General features: G+C 29.0%; 1 protein-coding gene across 1 annotated transcript; it reads right to left on the bottom strand.

Moving 5' to 3' along the window:
* Positions 1 to 6287: 6287 nt before the first annotated feature.
* On the bottom strand, positions 6288 to 11549 carry LOC108688092 (E3 ubiquitin-protein ligase MARCH3-like). Its single transcript, XM_018194192.1, has 4 exons — positions 11440 to 11549; positions 10638 to 10812; positions 10106 to 10299; positions 6288 to 6456 (listed from the first exon to the last, which is right to left on the bottom strand). The coding sequence occupies exons 1-4, from the start codon at positions 11547 to 11549 to the stop codon at positions 6288 to 6290; spliced, it is 648 nt and encodes a 215-aa protein (XP_018049681.1).
* Between the last annotated feature and the right edge of the window lie 453 nt (positions 11550 to 12002).

The following is a 12002-nucleotide window of genomic DNA, read 5'->3' on the forward strand; positions in this document are numbered from 1 at the left end:
CAAGTTATTATCATCGGTGTCATTTGTACATTACTACTATATTTAACATTAATTATATTTTTTATGTTCCGCCTCTTTCACAACATCTTTGAACAGATATGTTACAACTATACATCCATTAGCATTATAGTGTTCATAGTTCTTCGAAGGAGTAGTTTCCGTACAATCAAGAAATGAAGTATGATAAAGAGATTCGGATGGGTGATCGCGCATGAGTATATCATAAAATTAGTTCTCGAATTCATAAAATAAATTTTTTTTTATTATAATTTTGTCGTGTATCCTCTGAAATATGATGATCAATAATACTTATTTTCACAATAAAATTTCAATGAAACTTTAATGAAATTTTCTCCACCACTATTATGCTATTAGTGACACTACTTGTCGAATTTACTTATTGCATTAGTGACATTAGTAGTGTATTTTTATGATGACCAGATCAATTCAAGATTTTATTTCCAACTCGAAAATTAATCGAAATTGGAGCCAAAATCCATCGAAATCAATAGAAATTTCAAAAATTTTCGACTTTTATTTTCGACATCGAAATGACGCCTTTTCGAAAAATTATATACCTTACTTTTTATACCATGGGAGGATCTTTCTATTGGGATATTCGATAAATAAAGTTATATTTTTTTGTTTGTCATGTATATATATCTCTTAAATATATCTGTTAAAAATTCCGTTGTAATTGGTATTTTTTATACAGACTGTTATATCCTTTATAGTGCTCTTCTGAAAGAAGAATTATAGGTTTTCTTTCAATGTTCTGTTATATCTTTCTATATATTCTTAAAATGGATCCGAATATAATAAATGAATTTTAAATTTATCGTGAAATACAGTTACAATATTTTATAAAATTAAGAAAAAAAGCAAAGGAAAATAAGAAAATAAACGAAATATTTCCTTTTGATGATGAGATATTTGTCCAAACTAAAGAAAAATCAAGTAAAGAAGATAAAAAAATGTGAGACATGTGATAAATATGTTAAAGAAACTCAGCTAGCGCTTCATAAAGCAAAGCATAATCCTGAACCTGATTTTATTTTGGTTGAAGTTGCTTATAAAGGAAGATTAATATATCAACATAATAATCAAGAAGGAGATTTAGATATAGAATCATATATGAATTTAATAAAGGAGAAAGCTATTAATATTATTAGAAATACTTTGAATCTTCATAAGAATATTAAGGTTAATTTATTAACTGGAATGCGATTTTAAAGCGATTATGTAAGCTGAAATGACACACAAGTTTCAGTTATCTAATATTATATTAAGAGGGAACTTAACTCATTTAAAGCATGAAAACGATAGCCTTGAAACTTATTAGAATGAACAAAAAGATTTATTCATATCAAGATGTGATGAATTTTTATTCTGTAGATCAAAGAATAAAGGCTCAGGCTGGACATTGAAGACAGTAAACTATTCAAAAATCAATATAAACAAATACAAATAATACCATTAAGTGGAAAATTATATATAGAACTTCCAGAATGGATTAAAGAAAAACAAATATGCATCAATGTAAAAAACAATGATAATGAGTGTTTTAGATATTCAGTTCAATATGCATTGTGCACGCCAAAAAAAGGGCTTCAAAATATAATACATACTGAATATAAAAATTTGCTAAAGGAATTGATTTCTCAGTTAAGATTCAAGATATTCCTCAATTTGAATTACAGAATAAAATTAACATCACAGTAATTTTGAAGGAATTCAATTTTGAAGGAAAGACCTTTTATTACAACAAAACTCAGAATTATGAGAAAGATATTGATTTATTATATTTTGAAAAGCTTTAAAAGCGCTAAAAAATTACTAGAGACGTACATCTGCATAAACGCTTTTTAGTGCTTTATAAGCTAGCGTAGCTAACACTGTGCTACGTGGGTATAATTATTATTTAATGCTAAGAAATAATAACGTGTTGTCATTATATAATATATAAATGAAAAGTATTCATTTTCTTGCTTCTAAAATGTAAAAATCCTTAGATGAGTATTCCTGAGTGAATGCAATAAATTCTTATTCTGAATTAATAATTTAATTTTATTTACGCATTTGTGTTTCTTATGAAGATTAATACACGTATTTCATACAGATTAAATTTTCTGTATGAAAATTTGTTTCGAGCGAGAAGCGCGATAGACAAGTATAATTATTCCGTTATGAATCAACGACGACGCATGCCAGTCATTATTGCGCATTAAAATGTAAACTGCATGCAGCAGGTCGTCGTAGGGATTTCGAGCAGTGGTTCTCATTATTAAATAGTAGCAAAGTTGATTAGGTTCTCACGTATTAATGAGAACGATGCATCACGATTTTCAATTTTCTCTGGTTCGAAAGCTAGATCTTATCTTATTAATCAAGTAGAATTACTTGAGTAAAACTATTTTATGTGTTTGATACCTCATTATCGACATCGCTAAACCATCATCGATAATGTTACTCGATTAAGCAACTGCATTGATCACGAGAATCTCATTTTTAAAGAGAAAAATTCTATTTTGTAAAAACGAGTATATACAACGTTGGCGAGATAAAAGAAATATAAAATATATTGATTAATATCATGTTTTAATGAAACCTTTAATTAAACTTAATGCATCAACGAACGAAAGAATCGACTCATTAATGAATCAATTCTAACAGTCATTGAAGATCGAATAAGCAGCCGATTTCAATGATATGGTTCAAAATTTTTCGACGAATTCGTTTAAACTGTTGATTGTTATTTGTCGATATTTTTCATGATAATAATTTAGTCAAATCTAATGTGTCAATCACGATATCTCTTGCATTTTTTACGAAAAGACATCTTTTAAGGCGGTAGTTCGTTCTTATTTCAAGACTATCTTAAGTAATGTCTTAAGACACTAATACGGCCCTCTGATTGGTTCGTAACTTCTTAAGACTGCACTTAAGACGGTCTTGAATATAAAATCTAGCTGATAAATATCAATCTTATAAGGATCTAAAGATGTCTTATGCAACAGTTTAAGATATCTTTCAGATATCTAGAGATATCTGGTCTCTTAGATGTGATTTTGTAGTGCAAAATCGGATGACAAATTGAATGTCTTGCAATAGACTGCATGCAGACTCTGTTTTCACATGCAAAAAAATACGAAGATAATAATCTTCGAAAATAAATTTTCTGAGAATTTTCTTTATTTTATCGCAGCGCACTGCAACATCTTTGTTCCAATATCTTTGTTCTTATTAAAAATGAATACTTCTCAAATATATTTTATATACTCAATGGTACATCTACGAAGTTATAATTTTCATTAAGAAATGATAATAAAATTATTGAAATAAATAAAATTTGGATAAAATAAGAATTTAGTCAAAATAAAATTTGATATACCTTAAGATAGCTTCGAATCTTTCGTGCTACGTGAAACATGAATGCTTTCGCAAGCAACAATTATTATTTTATACTGAAATAGTAGTTAGTTACATTTGACGCTACATCGTACATTAATTACAATCAACTTTGATATACTTTACGACAGCAAGCCTTCCTTTAGTACGTAAAACTTCTTCCAGTTACTTGATTCCAATTTTGTTCTTTGCTACAAACAAACAAAAACTGATCTCTGACGGGTTGAAACCTATATATACCTATGTGCCTAACTCTATATTCTCCCTCCATACAGTTTAAAACATTACTATTATCAAGCGACAATAGATTACATGCAGCAACTCTGTTCAAAAACAAAAAGAAGAAGATAACTTTTGAAGTTTTTTGAGAATTTTCTTTATTTTAACATAGCGCACTACAAAAGAAAGGAAAATCTTTTCTTTTCAGGACAAGAATATTTATCTTCAGTTACACATGCTAGGATTCTTTTGTTCGGTTTTTAAGAACTTTAACAGAATATCGATATTTCAGAAGAATAAAACTATAATTATCAAAAGCATTAAAACTAGTAAGAAAAGATGATTTATGTATAATTTAATAAGAAACAAAGTACAAATGTATAAACTATGTTTGTTACTTAATTATTGTTTGTTACATCGAATAATAAGAAATATTTCGCAATAACTGATCGATTTATTTTTTTATTAAATTATCACATAAGTTATTTTTTGTTCTAATAACAAACTTACTTTTCTCAGTGTGTATTTTCATATAAATGTTCAAATCACTTTTCGAATTATATTGTTTATGTGCCACGGTCCTAACATCAAGTCGGAAAATATATATAATATTTTCGTAATAAATTTGGAAACAATTGCCCCGAGAATAAGCAATAGATATCAATTCTTACAAGATGCGGAGTATTTCGGCAAACCGTATTTTTATTTTGTTAAGTTTTATCTGCAACAATTAGAAAGAGGGACTTAATGAAAAAGAACATCGTAAAAAATTGCAGTATGTAGAACAACACACATAACATTGCTCATCAGATTATTTTAGAAGAATAGAAGAGTGTAAAAAGAACACATAATCAAGTCATTTATTAATACTTGTTTAATAACATCAAATTTGTTAACAAATACATTGCCGCACTGTAATAAAATGTTGAATGCTCAATAAAAATATGCAACAATTGAATGCACAATAAAAATATCATAACATTTGTTAACAGCTCATTCATCTGTTTGGTTAATGCGCATGCACGTATATCCAAATATTCATAATATTAAAAATTTAACATATGACTCGAGTAGGACGAAAACGTTGAAAAAATATTAAGAAAACGTTTTCCGTAACGTTGAGTAATGGAGAACTTTTAGCATTTCTGTGACATTTAAATCCGTCTGTAACATTTAATATATGGCAGTCTAATCAATTTGAAAAGACACCATGACATTGGCCATGACAATGTTCTAATGGACATTTAGAAATGATCCGTTTATTGTTAGAAGCTGGCACGGATCAAAAACATAAATCCAACGAGATGCATATCGCTCTTATCGAGGCATCAATAAACGTCTATATGAAAGTTGCTTGTTTACTTTATTCAGGTGCCTAATGATTAATAGTTCCGAGACACCAAGATAATTTAAATAGGTCGTAAAATATCAATAATGGTCAATAAATACAACGTATCAATATTTTTTGAATAACATATTATAGTTTATTGTAATGAGGAAACGCAAACGACGACAAAACTGCAACATTAATGGTGATTCAGATTTTTTTGAGAATCTTACAACGCGACATGGCGAGTAGACAGGAACACGACCATTAATGAATTTAATCCTTTTTCACTGTACGAGACATACATAAATAATACAGCCGCGTGCGGGCAATTGCTCTCAATAAAACGAAAGTGAGAAAACGGGATCATTCGAAAGCAGGTTTATTCATACTTGTCCTTTGATTCCTGTTCTTTTGCATCCACTTTTGCTGTCCGTATAAAAATATTTCACGGGAATCGTTTCGTGCGTCTCCAAGGAAGGAGGGAGGTGGGATGGGAGTCTCTTTGCGTGGAAAGTCATAAAATATATTTTAAAGCAGAAAATTTTTGTTTTATATTGTAGAAAAGAGACTTTATTTTTTAAACTTTTTTTAGATTATTTTTTAAACTTTTTAACAAATAACGAGTGACAGCTAAAACTTGTTGGAAATTATTTAGGGTGATGATCTTGATAACATATATTAAGATCAAGGTCAGCGAGTTCTCTTTTCTGCAGTTTTATCTGTTTTATATTACTATTATTAAAAGAATAAGTTTGTGACACTTCCGTTTAATTATCAGAAATGAAAAGCAATAAAAAATAATTGAGAAAAATATGCAATTACCAGAATTTAACTATAAGTAGTCATTATTTTTTACGTCAACATATATTATTTTTGTTGAACTATAAATGTAATTATTATTACTAATATTATAGAATAATAACTATAAAAAGTATGAGCACTTAATTATTTTATCATTGAATTATCAAACATATTTCTCTCTCGTTACACGAGACATTTTAATGAGAGTGCCAAAACATCAATAATCTTTAAATTATTTTAATCAAGCATTAGAATTATATAAAAATACAAGATATTTAAATAATATTATAAAATCCGTGCACGCGTGAATTTCTGAAAGCATTCCGAAATATGCGCATCTTAATTTAACTCTGATATAGTGAATCACCTTTATTATGCGGCAATGAGCTTCAATTGAAATGTCCAATTAATAAATTGCAATTAAATAGTGCAGCTGTATAAAGATTCCGACAATAAGACGAAGATATAAAAATAGAAAACAGTTGTTGTAATTAAAGATTATATGGCGTGCGGTTGACAAGCTCAAAAGTCATGCGAATTCGTCGTTCTCCTCGAGTCTCCATTGTTCAAAATCGTCTCGCATATTAAAATGCTCAATCGAGCTTTGCGAATCGAAGCTGTTCTCAATGTCGTTATCGGGAATCAAACGAACCACGAAATTATTTCTCCAATAACGTCTCCATCGATGGCCATGCAATCTGCAATTTATGAGAAGAATATATTTTAACGATTTACATAATTATGTGATTTTCACTGATCTCTGTGATAACACGGGACAGATTGCTTTTTAATTATATTAAACAACAATTTTTGATTAAGGTGGTTTAGTAAATCGAGTATAGAAATGTCTAATTTTTTTATACATATATAATGAAATTAAAGTACCGAAATTAACATGTGCAAAATTCCACGTAGATTAACGGTAGGTTAACAATAAAATAAGAGAGAAAAAAAATTGAAAATGTAACCTTTCACATATAATTTAGTGACAAATAAGGTCTTCCAGACACTTCTTTGACTAACTGTACACAAATCTTATTATGGACTTTCTTCAAAAATATTGATTGAAATTATAATAGTTTAAAAAATTATTTTAATGATCACAAAAAAATTATGGGTCAACGGCCATTCTGGAAAAATATTTATATGCATAAACTTGTATATAAATTTAATCTCGAAATATAATCTCATCTTGTTTTCGTTCGATGAAGATGTAGCTCTTGATTTATTATCGTATGTTCCATACTATTTTCATTACTGTTTTCAAGATGCTCTCAACTGTTTCAAGAAGTTAATTCCAAAATGGAATTATTGAACATCTACAAGATAACAATTTTATAATTAAGAACATAATAAGCTTTTAAAGTGTATTTGGCTTATATTTTTGCTTTAAACATCTATTTTTTCAACAAAATTGCTATTGCTTACATGCATTTTTGCGCACAAATAAAAATTTTAGAAACATTGTTGCTTTTGTATTTACATCTACATGTATTTACATCACTTCAAATCTTAATAAAAATGTACTCATTGTAAACGTATTCAATTTTCACATTTTTTTGCAAATATTACAGATTTTCTCGGCTTTGAATTCCTTACTGCTCGTTGTTCGTTCGATTGAATTCTTCAATCGGATGCAAAATGTATTTTGCGTTGGAAGTGCGTCATCTCATGTAAAACTTTTAATCAATAGCAACAAATTGCTGCCGCAGCGTGCTGCGTATGAAAAGTTAGCTTAAGATAAGAGGGTAGTTCGAAAAATTCTCGGCCTGACATAGAGATGGTATCGGAATTTGTATGGAATGGTGCTTATAAATTATTTTAGAAAAAGGCAAAACTATCAACGAAGAGTATTAGCATTGCTGGAGCAATTAAACGATGCTATTAAAGTCAAACGTCCGCATTTGGCAAAGAAAAAGATACTTTTCCATCAAGATAATGCACTCGCTCATACTTCTGCAATTGCAGTCGCAAAACTTCATGAGTTGCACTTCGAATTGCTATCACACGCAATCGAACTACCCTCGTACTGTGCAGACGTGATAGCACTGCAAAGAAATAGTAGTTGGATACGACAACATTATAATAAATTGGAAAACAGAAAATTGCAAGATTTGTTCTTATATTACATAGAACATATTACCATTAAAAGTACACTTATTTCGTGCTCATAAAATATTTCACGATGAAGAAACACGAATTGCAGAAACGATCTGATATGGCGTGGTTATTTCACATAAGAAGAAAGATACGCTTTAAAATGTAAGATTTGTGATGAATATCTTACAAATTGATATTTAGTATATTGTTTAAAGAATCATCTTAATCATAAATCACAAATAATCGAAAACATAAAAAAAGAATTTGAACATTCGTGGATATTCAGCACATTTTATATTAAACACATCAAATGATAAATTATAAGATTTGTTATTATTACTCATTTAATGTATTGTGAAATGATATAATTTAGCGTGCCATTTGGTCAAGCATGACTTAAATAAAAAAACTAAAAATATAATACAGATTTAAGGGGGCTAGGAGTCAGCGCGGTAAGAGGAGCGCAATCTACACTTATAATATTAAATTATATAATCATTAATAGTATAATGTAATATATTAAAAGATGTTAGTTTGAACGTTTCGGCTATAGGTTTTAGCCATCTTCAGCAAATACATAATTAATATATTAATAAAGAATATCTTCTATCCAGTCGGAAAGTGAGAAAAACACAAGCATCGTACAAAGAAGTTCCCTTCTTGGTTAACAAGTGATTGCGTAATAAAGTTATTAATAAAGTTATTAAGAGTTAAAAATGTTATGTAAGGTTAACATTGAAATTGTACAAAATGCTTATTTAAAAAAAAAAAACTAAAAAAGTATTGGAGAAAATAATACAAAGAGATACGAAAAGTGAAAGTTGGCTATGGCAACAATATAATAAAATTCAGAATAGAATACAATGTAACATTTGCCGTAAAAATTATTCTCTGTGTGAATTATATTCTTCTTCTTCTTCTTCTTCTTACATTAGACCTCTGGCCTATGTTACACCTTTCTCATATGCTTATGGTGCGCATACTGATTATTTGATTATTTAATTGTCACGATCATATGAGACCTACAGTTTTAATGCCGGTTTTGAACAATTTTTCGAGATTTATGTAAGGACACTCTTCGGGAAAGTTTTCGCTTTTTTTCGGGAAAGGATCGCTGATTTCAAATCAGGACTCAAAAATTAAAAATGACTGAACCAATATGACGGATGAAAATACTAAAAATTCTCCGATTTAAAAAATGTAGTATTAAGAGTTTTCGGGGCTGCTGATTTGTTTTTTTAAGATATTTTAATATTTCATAAAAAACTCTTTGAAAAATATCTTAAAGTTGTCTTTTGTGTTGATTTTATCAATGTTTGGCAATCTATAGAAATTATAATAAGAAAAGAAAGAAGGTTTTTAAAGGTCAAACTTAAGTAATTCACGTAGAATTACTTAAGCTTCAACTAAATAATTATTAGCTGGTATTCATAGTCCGTTTTTATTTCAAGATCTTAAATAATATTTTAAGATATTAATACAGCTCTCTGATTGGTTCGTGACATGTTAAGGCTGTACTTAAGATGGTTTTGAATATAAGAATATATTATGAATATTGCCCTATGAATATTACCTATGTAGTCATTCAAATTGCGCGCCGAATTAATTTTTCTTGAATTTTCTTTTAAATAATACATGTATAATTTATTGAATAATGACAATATCATTAGTAGATAATTAATCGTTTAAAATATTTACATATTTTCATTTAACTTTGCTAATTTTGTGTATAGCAACTTTTAGTATTCACTGATTTAGCGTAGTTCAAATGATCAAATTCGCTATAATTCTGTTAGGATTGCGTTTCATGTCTGAAAATAAATTCGGCGCGCAATTTGAAGGATTAGATTTGTGATACATGGAATTGCACTGAAGATCCAAGTCTTTAATTCTTAATTGTTGTGTATTCACATTGCAGTTTAATATAATACTTTAAATTTGTGAAATTTTTTAAAAAATAGTCTTTGATTTTTTAAAATCTGTGAGCGAATAGAATTTTTTTTAATTTTATATTCTTTTCCAGTAAGTAAAAATACATAAGTCATCATTCAGATAGGCAAAAAGAAACCTCGATCAAATATCAAATATCAGTGTTATTTTTTTCAATGAGATTAATTTCGAGATCGCTTTTAGATTCTCAAATTTTTTTTATAATTATGCTGGATAGTACTTTAATTAACTTAATTTCCATTAATGACTATTTTTATCCGCGCACGAGCGCGAGCTGATTTAAGTTTTATAGCGTACCTCCCTAACGTAATTATCCATCGCCAATAAGCTATCAGCGTCAATAAGCAGGTTGGCAGCATAGCAACTATCATCCAGGGTATCTCGTAAAAGCCATTTCGCATCAACATTTTCAAGGCCAAGGCGCACAGATAGCAGGAAAACACAGCCACAGGTGTGGTCATTACCAAATACCCAATGTCAAGTAGCATCTTCTCGCGAAAAAAAGAATGTATTAAATAGAGATAATTAATAGCGTAATTAAAAGTCTAATTACACGGAGAGCTATATCATGTTAAACGTTCTATCACAACTTATAAGATAATTTTAATTTTGTATGATTTGCTGTGTCGTTACAGCGATAATATTCCATGTAGATTCAACATTTTATAGCTTTATAATATTCCTAATATTGATTTAAAGTATTTAATGCAATATATTTTATATGTATATTAATGATAGAGTGTCATTCAAAGACTTAATTAAAGAGGCTTTAGGTCTAGCGCTTTCTGAAATGAAAGTAGATGGAAAAGCGAGTAATGATCTCTCTCACCTGTCGAGTAGCTATTATAGTGCGGAACCATATTAAGATGCTTTGAAAGAGGCTGTAACGCCGTACCCTCCTGATTGCGTACTTGTAACCGCAAAGTTCGCATCTCGCACGACCGGACTCGGTTAGCCATCTCTCGAGGCACTCGACGTGTACCAGAGCCACTGTACCCCGACATCTGTCGCACCATTAAACGTTATACGAGGACAGCTTTTCTTAATTAAGCTGAATCTCTTATCGTTTCACGATTTCTATATCATTTCGCAATGATAATTTATCGATTTATGTGTTATTCGCATGTCGTTCGGATCGTACAATATGCTTCTTGTTCTGATTGAAATTTTTTCTCAATGTTTTTCTTAATTCTCAAGCACACACATGTCTTACATTTAATTTGGCATATCGTTGACTTAAAAATATTAATATTCAATGTTAAATGAAAATATTAATGTCCAACAAATTGGATATTAATTTTTGCAAAATTCAAATCAATGATATGTTGAATTAAATGTAAGTCATGTCTGAGAATTAATACTATGAGAAAAGAATCACAAAACGAGAGATGTATAGTAGAAATATTATTCTAAAAGGTATACACATCGGCAAATAATACGAAAATATTAATATTCAACAAAAAATTACTTTCCAAAGATAAACATTATTTTCAATATTATGTTAGAAAAAGGAGAAATAATTCGCTTACATGACAAATCAGAGATCTGAGATCTGTAAAACTTATAAATTTATTTGTTGAATTTATCTTAGCTTTTTCTAATTAGCTTTCTCGAATGAAACGAAAACTTACTTGCAAGCTGAAATCAAAGGACCGACAAAATTTGACAGAATTGATGTCTGATCAATCAGATTTTCCGAGTCACATGATGGATGATTGTCCGCAATGGCATATCCGTCCATGTGACAGATTCTACAAATGTCGCTTGAGGCAATACATGTGTCTGAAATTATTTTATTCTAATATGATGTCACTTATTTTAAAATCATCTGACAGAGATTAATAGTTATTAATGTTCTAATATGAATTATAATGTAATTATTTCCTTTGATATAAAATACAAAATTTTATTTAATAATTTTATTATTTAATAATAAAAATAAGACATACTATCTTGTAATGTATCGACACATTTCTCGTCATTTTCCTCTATTTCTGGATCAGATTTTATATTATCCAATACTTGACTCGTTTTGGATGTTGATACCCGAATCTCTACATTGACAGAACTTTCCGGACTTGCTTGCACGACGGATTTATCGCGTTCGTTCGCTACTAATAAATGCAACGTGTCAAATTTTATATAATATACTTTTAATATATATATGTATATATATATATATATATATATATAT

This window comes from Atta colombica, unplaced genomic scaffold (assembly GCF_001594045.1).
Source record: "Atta colombica isolate Treedump-2 unplaced genomic scaffold, Acol1.0 scaffold225, whole genome shotgun sequence".
NCBI lineage: Eukaryota > Metazoa > Arthropoda > Insecta > Hymenoptera > Formicidae > Atta > Atta colombica.